This window comes from Helianthus annuus, chromosome 13, assembly GCF_002127325.2.
Source record: "Helianthus annuus cultivar XRQ/B chromosome 13, HanXRQr2.0-SUNRISE, whole genome shotgun sequence".
NCBI lineage: Eukaryota > Viridiplantae > Streptophyta > Magnoliopsida > Asterales > Asteraceae > Helianthus > Helianthus annuus.
This window is the reverse complement of record NC_035445.2, coordinates 116,918,618-116,933,366: the sequence shown is the minus strand read 5'-3', so window position 1 is coordinate 116,933,366 and position 14,749 is coordinate 116,918,618. Positions and strand designations below refer to the sequence as shown.

Sequence of the window (14,749 nt, the reverse complement as noted above, 5' to 3'; positions counted from 1 at the left end):
TTCTATACGAGCCCGTATAAGCTTATACGACCCGTATAAAACTAGGGATGTGAGAATAAGGTAGCGTTTGGTACGCTGGAATGGAAGGCGTAATGGAATTGATCATTACGATGGAATGAAAAAAAGAGACGTTTGGTTGATGAATGGAATGGAAACAAGCATTACCAATACCATTCCATTCCGTCTAAATCCTTCACCAGCTATTCCCGCATCCCCCCTTCTTTTTTTTTTCATTCCGTTCCTATTGATAATATTCTTTCTCTATTTTGCCCCCTCTTTGGCGATATTCCCTCTTCCAAAATTGTTCCGTGATTTCATATCATATAAACAAGGAAGAGATCAGTATACTGCCGCTCAAAATGGATTATATATTGCCGCTCAATATTGTTTATCATTTCATCTCGTACAACTCTGCTTCAGAAACAAGGTTCTTCTATTCTCTGGTAAGGCTTTTTCTTTAGTAATCGTCTTTCTTTTGATTCTTTCTTGGTTGGATTGTTTCAATTTATTAAATGGATTCCCATGTTATCTTGATTTATGTGGTATTAGGGTTACTTTTGTTAACACTTTAATCGTATAAAGAAGAGGAGAAAACTTGTTTGCTTGCAAACAAAAACAAAACCCTCATTAAAATCGATATTCAAAGTATTCGAATTACAAGGGATGTGTGCAGAATTTTGACTCCTGCTTTGAATATCGTTTCAGATAATTATAATTGTTTATTATTGTAACTTTAGTTTTAGGGCATGCTTAATTATTGCAAATATGTGCTGTTAAAAAACCAAAAAAAGATTACAAAAAGTCTTTGAATTAGCTAAATTTTTGTAGTAGCAAACATTAGGTATTTAGCTAGAACACAATTATTAAACTTGTTTCAAGGATGAGCTTTGGTGCGTTAAGTTATATCGAAGCGATCTTAATAGCTCGGGGTGAACCGACCGCTCGAGCTTTGGGTTAACTCGCAAGCCGAGCTCGAGCTCAAATAATGTGTTAAATGCTGTTATACGATTGGAAAATGGATTGTTTAAGAAGCCGGAGCCAATATTAGAAACTTCAACAGATGAAAGATGGAAATGGTTCAAGGGATGTTTAGGGGCAATAGATGGGACACATATAAGTGTGCAAGTATCAGAGGAAGACAAACCAAGATACCGTAATCGAAAAGGAGAAATAACAACTAACGTACTTGCTGCTTGCACACATGACATGCAATTCATTTATGTACTACTGCTACTGATGGTAGAATACTTCGTAGTGCTATGATTCGAGAGAATGGATTGCAAGTGCCTAAAGGTAACTACTATCTTGTTGATGCCGGGTACACTAATGGAGAGGGATTTCTTGCACCATTCCAAGGTCAAAGATATCATCTAAATACTTGGCTAAATGGACAAAGACCAGAAAAGCCCGAAGAGTATTTCAACATGAAGCACTTAGCAGCAAGGAATGTCATCGAACGATGTTTTGGCGTTTTGAAGAAAAGATGGGCAATACTTAGAAGCCCATCTTTCTATCCGATCAGAACACAAAATAAAATTATTCTTGCATGTTGTCTTATGCATAACTTTATTCGAAGAGAAATGCCATATGATCCTTTTGATGATGATGATGATGATGATGAATTTATTGACACAAATAATGATGCCGATGACGAAGATCTTGGCTCAAATGTGGAACATATTACAACGGTCGGGACCTCGAATGAATGGACAAACTTTAGACAAAACTTGGCAACACTATGTTTAATGCATGGACATCTAGACATAACTGATTTGTTAGATTGTTATGTTTTTAGTTATGTTATTTTGCTTATGTTTGTTAAATGTTTTTTTTAGAATAAATTTGAATGCTTTTATGTGTTTGTTATCTTATCTTTGTTATTTACACAACATTTGAATATTTTTTTATTTATACAACATTGATTTTTTTGTGAAGATATGGAATCACAACTTGATTTTGAAAGGGGTCCAGGAAAAAATAAAAAAAATGGAATGAAAATGAAGATGAGAAGCTTGTTGCAGCCATGCTTGATGTTCTAAATTCAGGTGGTAATTACAAATCAGATAATGGGTTTAAACCTGGTTTCTTTAGTGCGGTGGAGCGACAACTCGCAATATCTCTTCCCGAAGCTGGCATAAAAGCAAAGCCACATATAGAATCGCGTGTAAAAACAATGAAGAGTGATTGGTCTGCCATACATGATATGTTGGCATGGAACAATACAAGTGGTTTTGGCTGGGATTACAATAATGACATGCTTGATGCTCCCCAACCTATTTGGCAAGCTTATATACAGGTAATGTGTAATCATTTATGATTGTAGCCTTGTTATAATAAGTGTTTGTACATATTATTTTTATAGCTCGTTAACTTTGATCATGATGATATGGCTTGTTAGGTGCATAAAAATGCTGCAAAATGGAGAGCAAAGAAATTCCCTCATTATTGGGACTTGTGTAATGTATTTGGTAAGGATCGCGCAAATGGAAGAGATGCCCAAACAGCTGCGGATATTATATCTGATATAAACCGAGAAGAACCGGAGGCTACTGAAGAAGGATTAGATGATATTGATGTTAATCAACCAATAAACATCCCTTCATATGATGCTTCTAGAGAAGAGTCAAGCACACAGCGAAAGAGAAGAAGGCGCAACAGTTGGGATCCTCTAATGAACAGTCTGAAAGAGTCTGCTGAAATAATCGGTGCAGAGATTAGGGGGGCTTCAAATACTTTTAATAGAGTTTTTGGAACAGAGAGCAATAGAGAGGAACTTCGGAACAACCTTTTTGCGGAGATGAATAAAGTTGCGGGTTTAACTACTCGTGAGTGTGACAAGGCGGTATGTAAGCTTGCACAAAATGAGGAGTTAATGGTAGTCTTTTTTAAGGTTGATGAAGACCGCAAACTTGGATGGGTAAAGAACATGCTTGAAGATACCGTTTGACGTGATATACAACGACTTTTGGAATATTATTAATTTTTTTTGTTTGCAAATTTTGGATGATTTTTTTTCGTTTGGCAGACATTGGATGATTTTTGTATTTTTCTTTTTGGATGATTTTTTTATTTGGCAGATCTTAGATTATTTTTATATTTTTCTAGTTGAAGCCTTTAAATAATTTTTGAGTTTTGTTAGTTAAATATATCCTACTTTTCATAATATAGTTATAATTTTTAATTTGAAAATTTAGCGAACCTGGTAGATTTTCTTTTTTTAAGACATGGGTATTTTTGTCGTTTATAATGCACTGCATTCCATTGATTCGTCATTTTTTTCCTACCAAACAACACAAAGTAATGTATCATTCCATTCCCATAAGGTAATCAAACTAAACAATGGAATGGTAATAACCCATTTCATTCATTTGCCCATTCCATTACTTCACCCATTCCATTCCCCGTCCATTCCATTACCCCATACCAAAAAGAGCGTAGAGAGTGTAAATAAAGAAACCCTTTTTTTTTTTTTGAGTAAACTTCCGTTTTGCTCCCTGTGGTTTGGTAACTTTAACGGTTTTGCCCCAAACCTTTAAAAATAGCCATTTTACTCCCTGATCTATGAAGCTTATCTCTATTTCACTCCCCGCCCCTAACGCCATCCATTTCCAACGTTAAAACACAGTCACGTGCCCCTCACATGAGGGGCAAATTTGTCTTTTCCCATCCTCCCTCTTAAGAACTGATATCTTGTTGCCTTTTAGAAACCCTAATTTCTCACCACCAACAACCACCACCACCTACTGTCACTAGCACTAACAGTCGCGACCACCATCCATCAACACTAACAACCAGCCAACACAAACGTGGTTCAACTACAATCACATATTTTAGAAACTGAATTTATGGGGTAAATTGGTATATTGCGAGTAAAATAACCAAAAATCAAAGTTGGAGCAAGAATCAATGGGTTCATGTGTTCAAATCGGAAGATGGATATGAAGAGATTTGGGTTTCAAACCAGATCCGGTCAAAATCAACTGATGTGGAGCGACTTCCACAACGGTTTCCTGTGTTCAAATCGGTGGACTGATGTGAAACAATGCGAGGTTCTGCCCAGATCCACTTAAATTCGTCGACACTGTTCGTTCAGAAAGATGAAACTGACTGCCACAATGGTTTCATGTGTTCGAAACGGTGGAGCGATGTGGTGTTCAGCCCGAAGCCACTCAAAATCGCCTAACAAAGGTGAAATCCTTTTCTTTAGTTGTCTCTGTGTTACCTCACAAAGCAAATCTAAGATGGTGGATGAAAATGGTTGAGGGAGAGGTATAAGTGCTAAAAAAACAAAGGTTTGTTGGGTTTTTTATGCAAAAGCTGAAACCTTAGATCTTGTTCATCAATTTAATAATTCTCAAAATGGTTAAAGTGTTTGCTGGAATTCAGATCAAAATTGAGAAATCAACAGAGGGATAAAATGGTGTTGACAGGTTGTTAGAGAGAGATAGAGTCGTGGTGGTGGAGGCAGGTGGTGGCACTGGGGTGGTGGGTGACGGGCGGTGTTCGATGGTGTAGAAGAGATAGGGAGCTCTTGTAGAGAGAGAGAGAGGTATTGAATTTGTTATAGAGTAAATGTGTGGTATGTATATACATAGGAAAAGACTAAAATGCCCCTCATGTGAGGGGCATGTGACTAGGATTTAACAGTTGAATTGGATGGCGTTAGGGGCGGGGAGTGAAATAGAGATAAGCTTCATAGATCAGGGAGTAAAATGGCTATTTTTAAAGGTTTGGAGCAAAACCGTTAAAGTGACCAAACCACAGGGAGCAAAACGGAAGTTTACTCTTTTTTTTTTTATATAGGTCGATCCAAAGTAATCCGAAGTGTTTTTAAACGGGTCAAACCGAATAGCCCCCAAACCTGTTTTTAGTAATAATTTGACGAGGAAGAAGAATCGCAGACGAACATATTCATCTCTTTCAGCTGGATTAGGGTTTCTTTCAACTTCAAAATGGTTAGTATTTTACATCTCAATCACTTGCCGCCATTAACGTAACTACTTACAGAATGCACCCTTATCAATCGTCTCATTCATCATCATCATCATCTAGGTTTAGCAGCAAAAACCTCTGAATCCTTTTCACTCGTATTTGCTTTTTGTTTCTACTTTTATTACGTTACAGAACAAATTGAGCAGAGGAAACCGTGATAAGGCTCAGCGCTTCATTGCTATCACCGGCGCAAGGTAGTTTCCTTTTTTCATCAATTTGTTGCTTCTTCTTTGCTTAATTTTTGTTAATTTTGTAATTCCAGCAGTTTGTTGTTTTGTTGTGTGTTACTTTGACTTTGTTTTAAGATAATTGAGTGTTTTATTATTATTATTTTTTTATTTTTGTAATGGTTGAAATCATAGTTGTTGTAGGTGCAAGGCACACTTTAATGTCATAGGAATACAATTTTTAGGGGTTTTAGACATGCTTTAGGCTTCTTAGGGCTAGTTTAGGTTGATTCCAGGCTTGTTTAGGGCTGGTTAATTGTTTTAGACCTGTTTTGGACGATTTTGGGCCGAAATTTTGTCGACAAATGTGCCCTAGGGCCTGAAAGTGGGGCTTTTGAAGCAAAGAGAGAAGGTTGCGCTAGGCCTGAATAGCGGGTCTAGGCACACGCTTGGGTGAGCATTGACAACATAGGTTGAAATTATAAATCCATAGTTGTGTGTTGTTGGCTGATGCCATATGAGACTATCTGATGGTTTGTTAAGAAGTAATATCTTGCTATTTTATTTTTAGGGGTTTCTGTTTGTAGAATATCCAACGTGGAGATTTCGTTTAGTTATAAGCTGGCCGTTTGCATTTAGTTAGTTAACACCTTTTTGAATGATTAGTTAGAAATTTAGATATGAGAAAGAGCTTGAGCTCTTTGCATAGTGATCAAAAGCGATCGCTTTCCCGCCTAGGCGATATTTTTGGGCGAGTCAACCTGTCTGCACTTCTCCCTTCTAAGTAAAAAAAGCCACGAGATTTTTTTTTCAAAATCCTATCTGATATATCTACCAGATTATATTTACAGATATTTATCTATTTGTTTAGAAATAATATCTCAATCAAATCAAATCTTATATATCATTAAAAACATATTTGAATATCATATTATTTTATTCAATAATCATGTTGTATATAACAACCTATTCTGATAAACAAACGTTCATAATCTACTATAGGTATTTTTGACCTTATGAGGGTTATGCAATATATTCAACCATTCTCATTGCTTCATATAAATTATTTATGATTTAATTTACCTATTTGGCTATTTGAACTTTATTTGTTTTCAAGTCTGAACAATTTGGTTTTGGGATTTTTTGGTGATTCATAATGAATTTGGTTATATTATAAGGATTATGGTATTTAAATACTTTTGGAATTTGAAGAAAGTGTTTTTTTCAATACATAATATTATTTTTTATGTCTTTATTTGCTTGCGCTTTTTTTTCTTCTGCCCGCGCTTTTTTTGCGCTTCTCACCTAGGCGATAGGTGAGGCCTATGCGCCTAGCGCATTTGATAACTATGGCTCTTTGTTTTCTCAACCTCATCTAGTTAGTGTGTTTCGCTGTTTAGTTGAATTTGAAAATTAGGAATTTAAGTTATCTATGGATTTTTTTTGTAAAGTGCCATCCTATGCAGTTAATAAGGTAAAAAAAATTGGATATCGGGCAAGGACTGATATTTGAGATACTGAACATCGTTTTGTTAATGTGTCATGTATTCATGTTCTAAACTAGTGGTTGGTGATGAAAATCTTGAAGGATGAATAAGATGTGACTGTATGATCACTTGTTAGATCCGGAAATTAATGGTAAATTACCTATCTGAGTGTACTCATTGTATTGTATGCACACTCTGCATATAAATTATGGAGGAAGTTGCAGAAACCATGGTCAAAGTAATGGACCTCTTGTCTATCAGCTTGAACGTGAACCAAGTAGAAGTCTCTCAAGGTAACCTTAGTATTTCGGGGGGGGGGGGGGGGGGGGGTACTTTAACAAACTAGTTCGGTTTTCTGACTATTGTGATAAAAGTTATAGAATGAATGAATGTTCATGTAGAGAACTTTTGAGAATTTTTTAGAAATTGAAGACAGTACAATTCTAGTGAAATTTGCGATGAACCTCAATGATGAGTACGCGTTTGTAAGAAACAATATCAGCCACTGATTGCAAGCATTATGAATTTATGATGCTTTGAATTTTCTTATGAATTTTACGCAGGCTAAACATTAAATGTTAACTTTCTCTAAAGGTTGTATTTCATCTTCTCATCTTCTGTTCCTTTTTAATCTGTTATACGTGGATGCTTGTGGACCATATGAAACAACAACCTCGACTTTTTTACTCTACGCAAAGGATCAAATTTTTCTACTTTTTCTACTTTTGCTTCAAGCTCTTTATTCATTGCCTTAACCCATATGTTATGACTACCTTTTTAGGAGATTTCGTACTTGTAGTTACATATTATTTTAACAAGATGCCAATGAAAAATAATTTTTGGATAACTCTTTTTGCAATCCTTCATGGTAGATCAGCTAGTTATGGATATCTCAATATTCAAAACCAGGCTGATTAGTTATGCAACTACCACTAAGCTTTATAAAGATAAAGTCACACTAAAGGCTGTACTGTATAATGTGTTATAGTAGGGTATCCTTGTCTAGAAAAGAGATATAAATATAATAATTTAGCTATAAAGGAGGTATTTCAGTGCTATGTTGTCAAAAGCGCAAAAAGCGCGCACCTAGGCGCCCGGGCGCAGCGAGGCGCACCAATAGCGCCTGGTGGCAGCCTAGGCGCAAAAATGGGTTTTTTTTGAAAAAAACGGCCTGAGGCGCAGCAGGAAAAAAAACGAAACTGAGTACGAATAAAAACTGCCTCACGCGGGCCGGGGCTTTTCGGAGCTGCATTCGTGCCCGCATGGCATGTATAATAGTTTTTTTAATATATATGTGGAATCTTATTTATTTTCAAAGCATAACATATTTTTTATATTTTTTTTCTCTATGTGCGCTTTTCTTAAAAAAGCCCACGCTTTTTTTGCGCCTTGCGCCTAGGCTCCGGGCGAGGCCGATGCGCCTCGCCTGCGCCTTGCGTCTTTGACAACATAGTTTCAGTGTAGGGATGTTTTTGAGGAAATGTCTTCCCTTTTAAACATGCATATGACATGCCCTGCAAACTCTTCACAAAACTATCGTGTCCTTCAAGTTAAAAATCTGTATATTATTAATTAAATTCAAATAATTTCCGTAGTTATGAAGAATAATATAGCTAGTACAATACTTTTTATTTGTTAGCTAATAGCTGGTTACGACTTTCATTTATTTAGTTAAGAGTTAAGACCTTTTAGAGTTAGCACACATTTAAATTGCTGTGATTACAATTTTTTTTTTATTTTGATGGCTTTTTTTTTTTTCTATTTTTTGTTGTAGTGAGAGAGTTGCTCTACAGGCTTTGAAGGCCAGTGATTGGTATCTTGAAGGAGCAATCGATGTATTCTATAGTCAACCCCAAGTCCAGCAGTCATCTACAGATTCAAGACATCTCGAGAAACTCTACAACAGATACAAAGGCATGTATTATAAAAAAATGGGCCGTGTTTGACTTTTTATCCTCAAATACGCTTTTTGATATGATCCAGGATGACTCGATATAATTACTTTTATGTTTGCCTTTCAGATCCTTATGCTGATATGATTTTGGCTGATGGTATTAGCACCCTATGCAATGACCTAATGGTAAATCTAGCATACATTTTCATCTTTCTTCACATTAAAAAACCGGGTTTTTTTCCGGAAGTGTTAATGATAAACACCGTCATTAGGGTGCTAAACGGGTTGTGTTCGCGGGTTGTCGGGTTCAACCTGACCCGAACCCGAAAATCATGTCATACATATGAACTCACACGACCTGAATATTCGTGGTTGACCCGAACACGATCCGTTCAACCCGATTTTTTATTTTTTCCTCAAATTTGTATATTAAAAATGAAATTCACTAAAAAAACACAAATGTATACATTTAAATTATAAATCTTATGTCAATTATCTTTCTAAGTTATAATTATGGCATAAAATACACACCCAATATAATTTATGACTAACATATTGTAAAAAATATAATATAATATAAATGGGTTAAATGGGTCAACCTGCTAACTTGACCGGGTTGACTCGAACCCGACACGTTTAGCTAAACGGGTTCGCGGATTCAAGCTGAAATTGACCCAAACCTGTTAAGACTAAACCCAAACCTGCAAATTTCGTGTTAGGTTCATGTGTTTTTGGGTCGTGTCAGAATTCACATGGCACAGATTAGCTTGAAGTATTGCCAGTTTGCCACTGACATTTGTGTCTAGAGTCTAGACGAGATATTATTTATTTGACTTACTTGTTTGTTATATTACAGGTAGACCCTCAAGATATTGTCATGGTATGCGAGCATAAATGCTAATTTCAAATGAAATTTCTAGAACGTTTTTTATAGTTGGTACATTTTGAACATAATTGGCATGACGTTGGATTGTTACTTCAGTTGGTTATCTCATGGTACATGAAGGCTGCTACCATGTGTGAATTCTCCAAACAGGAATTTGTCGGTGGCTTGCAATCTCTCGGGTACTTACAGTTTCAACTGCATCCGTTATTTCCGTCTAGAAATGATATGTTATAAAGTTACTTGGTATTGTTTTCTAATTTGTGTGACAGGATAGATACGTTGGAGAGGTTTCGTGAGCGTTTACCGTATATACGTTCTGAACTAAGTGATAACCGTATGTACCTTAATTTCACTTTTTTATTAGTTAAAAATCAAGTCTGACTATCTGTTTTTTATTTTTTTATCGAGTAAAATGCCATTTTCGTCCTTGAGGTTTGGCCAGTTTTGCGACTTTCGTCCAAAGGTTTGTTTTTCCGCTCCTGGATCCTAAAGGTTTGAAATCTTGCCATTTCCATTCAACTCGTTAACTCCATCCATTTTTTCGTTAAATGAGGGCATAGTTATCGATAGCGTTCGCTATCGCGCGCTTCGTAGCGAAGCGCCCATGTCTCGCAATCTGTTAAATAGCGACTCCATAGCGCGATTGTAGCGGATTCCGACGACGAATTCCGGTTGGTAACCTGCAATTTCTGCTGGAAACTAGGAAGAAGAAGAGCGGCTGCGTTTTCTTGTGTTTTAGCCTTTTTAGGGTTAAATAACTTTATAGAATTTTACATTTAACTCCTCTATCTTTCATTAGTTTACGTTTAGTCCCTAAAACTTGTAAAAATTCACATAGAAATTGTAAAATTAGTTTGTGTATTTTAACATTTAACCCCCCTCCCCCCTATTTTCACTAGCTTACATTTGGTCCTTAAACTTATAATTTTATACATAAAAAGGAATAAATTAACATTATATATATAAAAAAATCTATAGATAGCTATTTTTTATTTCTTAAAGTTTTAACTACCTTATCGCTAAATACGAATTAGCGGGCGCAATTTCATCGCCATCGCTACGTAGCATATAGGCACCTTGTCGCTATTCGCTATAGATAACTATGAGTGAGGGGCATTTCCGTCTTTTTAGACATTTTTATTAAAATAAAGATCCACACCTGTTGACTTTCTCGACACCCAAACTCTTTAACCATCACAAAAATGTCAAAAAGACGAAAATGCCTCTCATTTAACGGAAAAAAATGGATGGAGTTAATGAGTTGAATGAAAATGGCAAGATTTTAAACCTTTTGGATCCAAATGCGGAAAAACAAACCTTTGGACGAAAGTCACAAAAGTAGTCAGACCTCAGGGACGAAAATGGCATTTTATCCTTTTTTTATAAAGTATCTGTTCGCTGCATATTTTAGCCCAAATGAAAGTACGGAATGCTTTAAATCGCATAATTTATGAGAAACCTTATGCTCGCTTGCTAATTTTTTTGTTATTAATTTGTTTAGAGAAGTTCAAGGAGATCTATATCTTTACGTTTGACTGGGCAAAGGAAAAGGTATGGATGTAACGTATTTACTTATAAAATAATTGCAAAACTCATGTAAATCTCACATTGGTTCTTGACGGGTGTTACAATAAAGCTAGTTTTAGACGTTTTAATGCACTCACTTTTAGTACACGGTTTCAGGGTCAGAAGTCACTGGCGTTGGATACAGCCATAGGGATGTGGCAATTGTTGTTTGCGGAAAAGAAGTGGCCGTTGGTTGATCACTGGTGTCAGTTCTTACAGGTAGTAATCTCATTTTACGATGTGGATTCGTCATTTTAGACGTTAAACATGCTCATGTTGTTAATTTCAGGAAAAGCATAACAAAGCTATTTCTCGGGATACGTGGTCTCAACTACTAGAGTTTGCAACCGTAAGATACACCACCTCAAATTATGTTTCTCGTGTACTTCAGCATCTGTATGTTAAGTATGTTAACGTTTGTAGGGTGTGGATCCCGGACTTTCAAACTATGATGCTGACGGTGCGTGGCCATATCTAATTGACGAGTTTGTCGAGTATCTAACCGAGAACGCCATGGTTCAAAAGGGTAGGGGGAAGAAGTTGTAAGTGTCGGATGACGTTAGGTTTTCTTCTCAATTCATATGGAAAATTTTTAGAGTGAGATTAAACTTTGTAGGGTGGATTTTAACTAGACCTTAACACATGAAAAATATGCATTGATGAATGAATATGAATATGAATATGAATATGAAAACGAGAGTACGAGACGGTTAATGATAAAGCAACATATGAAATATATGCATGTATGATGTATGTATGTATGTTGCATTAAACAGATGATTTTGTGTTGTGAATCTTTCCGATAAAGTCGTTTTCATCGATTTGCAATTGTTGCTAGTCACTCTAAACAAAAAACCGAATTCTATTCTGGTATATCGATATGATTAGTCACTTTATTATTGTCATAGAAACTAAAACCAAACTTGGGTGATGTATCGGCGGCAGCAGCAGCTATCACCGCAGCTGCACCGCCTCCACCAGGAGTCTGAAGCCATTGCTTCAGGCTAGCCACCTTCTGAAGATCTTTGTTTTCTATATCCTCTGTTCGGTTTCTTTTTATCCCTGGCTTCAGGCTTGCCGTCTTCTGAAGATCCATGCTTCCCATATCTTCGGTTCTGTTTCTTTTTACCCCGGTCTCATCATGGCTATCTTTCTTGCCTGCTGTGTCTTGAATTGGCAACGTGGCATCATTGTTGCCGGCTGACTTTTGAACCAACTCGCCATATCCATAGAGCGTTAGGTGGCTTGCACGGTTTTCCATGGTGTTGGATGGCGCGTCAAAGTGATGAGTTGGATTGATCACCTGAGTGTTGGGTTGCGGATGACCGGACGAGTTGGAGGGTACACATCCCATTTTATCAGTCTTATGATAAAAAAAGCCATAGGGGATCATATATGAACAAAAAGAGCGCATGGGGATTCTGACTTTTCAAACATCCTACTCACCAACCCTTGGTTTTTTCCATTTGGCCATACCTATTATCCAAAGAGAAAATAACAAAGTTTGGCAGTTCCTTTTGGGTTACAAAGTAATGTAAGAATGGTAATATGATACATGAATTCATGGTCACTTTAATCACTTAAATCTCATTAATATGCATGTTTGGTTCTATGTGAATTACTACATACATATCCATCCCGTAAAAATCAGCTATCGCGTACAAATCCGTTGTGTATGAGCTTTGCTTGCGTATAGTATATTTTTGATGCCGGACCAAAAATAAACTTCATAATAACTAAATATAACATTAAACATGAATATTTAAGGATTAAAAAAACTGAAGTTAAATGAGTTTGATCTATGATTTTATAAATGTTTATTGATTTTTAATGATTAAAAAACTGAAGTTAAATGAGTTTGATCTATGATTTTATAAATGTTTATTGATCTTTATATGATACTTTGTTGGAGATACTATAGTTACCGAATATTAAATGATTATTTTGTTCATCACAAGCTAGTTTTTAGTCTTGGTGTAAACACTAATGTAAGCTTAACTACCTATCTATACCAACCACAAACAATTTAGCTTACACCATCTCAAGACCTCTTCTAGAAATCCAATGAATTTTTAATATAACTAATAATATTCTCTCGCGCGTTGCGGTGAAAATTCTGTCAATATTGGTTCGGTTCATGACAATATTTGTACGACACCGCCACCCGGTATATCAAATAAAAGAGAAATACTTAAAAATAAAGTCGGGATATGCCCAAAAGGGTATTACACTTGTTTTACATCGTTCGAAAACTATAAAGACGAATATCGATAAGGGTTCAAATAGTACAGGTAATGGTACCGATTATTAGACTAAAGTGGGCCACTTTAGATAAATATTACCTTTGTTATGGAAAGATAAAGTAAAATACCGTTGACAAAGTCGCTAATTCTGACAACCAATAGGACATCAACTCCCCGGCTTTGATGACCCCAAGCCACTGCCGCCATCGCCATTGGTGGTTTGTTCTCCGTGGCGGCAGAACATCACAGACCTCCATTACCCCATACGTGTGTTCGAAGGTTGTGGTGGTTGTAGTAGTCGCATCTGGGAGTGGTGATCTGTCTTGGCTTTGGGTCAAAGAAATAAAGTGGGGGTCATACGTGTTTGGTTTGGTGAAGAAGCAAGCACCCACCGCCAACGTATGTCAATAAATAAAAAACAACAGAACCCTAAAAACTGGTTCAACTTAAAATGCACATGATACAATATGCTAAAGCACAAGCATATGATTCATAATAATTCGAACAAATAGATGAAGCAAACTTTACAACCTATAAAGCATTGTACAACCTTCTAACCTAAGGTTACAACTAAGTAAAGCAGAAAATACAAAAACAACTCAATGTACAATAGCAACATGCATAATCATGTTGCTAATTCATATTATATAAATTACTATGTTATATCTGAATATAATTAACTTTGATGAATGATATCCCACTCGTTTGATAGTCATGATATAAATATATTTACAACTTAAAAAAAAAAACTTAAAAAAAAGAAAAGAAAAAGTTAAGGAGGGATCCAACCCTGTCATATTGCTTGTTCTTAGAGCATCTATAAGATCGCTTAGTCAGTATGTCACATAATTTTAAAAAATCACTACTCCAAACCTCACTTTTTCCTTTAACAACAAATCATTCCAAATTTCACCTCATTTTATTTAAACTAGACCTAATTTATATAATATATTTTTATTTTATTTAATTAATATGTATAATTATTTTTATTATTAAATAAATTAAAATAATAAAACTCGTAATAATTATTTTTAGTTTTTTGATATCTTCTTTTTTATTTAAAATAAATTCAAATAAAATAGTAAAAAAAATTTATTCTTAACGACTCTTTTTCAACGACTACTTTTTTCAAACGGTTAGTTTTGCGACAACAAGTTTTATTGGCTATAAATTCAGTTCATATTTCACCCAACATGTGCACTTCTAATTTGATAACTCACTACAAGGATTCATAAAAAAAATGGCAAGAAACCCTTGGACCGAAAAAGAGATGGCTCTGGTCAGCTCTTGGATGGACATATGCTATGGCAATCGAGTAGTAGGGTAAATTAAAGAACTTCTATCTGAAGGATTTTGCCAACGTGTTGCAGAAACCAATCGCAATTCAAACACCACTTTGTAAAGGTTTCATATTATGTTCAGGAGGTTAGCAGATTTTATACTTACTTCAACTGCGTGATGGCTTAAGGTGGCGGCATAACGGATGCAAAAACAATTTCCCGCCCATCGGGAAT

The 14,749-nt window shown here is 35.8% G+C and overlaps 2 protein-coding genes across 4 annotated transcripts; both read left to right on the top strand.

Annotated features, from left to right (window-relative positions):
• Nucleotides 1–215: 215 nt before the first annotated feature.
• Nucleotides 216–3,005, top strand: LOC110899040 (uncharacterized protein At2g29880). The gene is made up of 3 exons (XM_022145906.2): nt 216–443; nt 1,936–2,296; nt 2,399–3,005. Exons 2-3 carry the CDS (start codon nt 2,024–2,026, stop codon nt 2,945–2,947), a joined length of 822 nt encoding a protein of 273 aa, XP_022001598.1. The 5' UTR covers nt 216–443; nt 1,936–2,023; the 3' UTR covers nt 2,948–3,005.
• A 1,800-nt stretch (nt 3,006–4,805) lies between these two features.
• On the top strand, nt 4,806–11,813 carry LOC110899038 (DCN1-like protein 2). Of its 3 annotated transcripts, none has more exons than XM_022145903.2 (12): nt 4,806–4,955; nt 5,125–5,186; nt 6,871–6,939; nt 8,421–8,560; nt 8,668–8,726; nt 9,397–9,420; nt 9,523–9,605; nt 9,696–9,760; nt 10,928–10,977; nt 11,110–11,211; nt 11,282–11,341; nt 11,416–11,813. In XM_022145903.2, exons 1-12 carry the CDS (start codon nt 4,953–4,955, stop codon nt 11,536–11,538), a joined length of 840 nt encoding a protein of 279 aa, XP_022001595.1. In that variant the 5' UTR covers nt 4,806–4,952; the 3' UTR covers nt 11,539–11,813. The 3 variants fall into 3 exon arrangements, with proteins under 3 accessions (XP_022001595.1, XP_022001594.1, XP_022001596.1); XM_022145902.2 differs by having other exon boundaries at nt 6,865–6,939; XM_022145904.2 differs by lacking the exon at nt 6,871–6,939.
• Nucleotides 11,814–14,749: the final 2,936 nt, after the last annotated feature.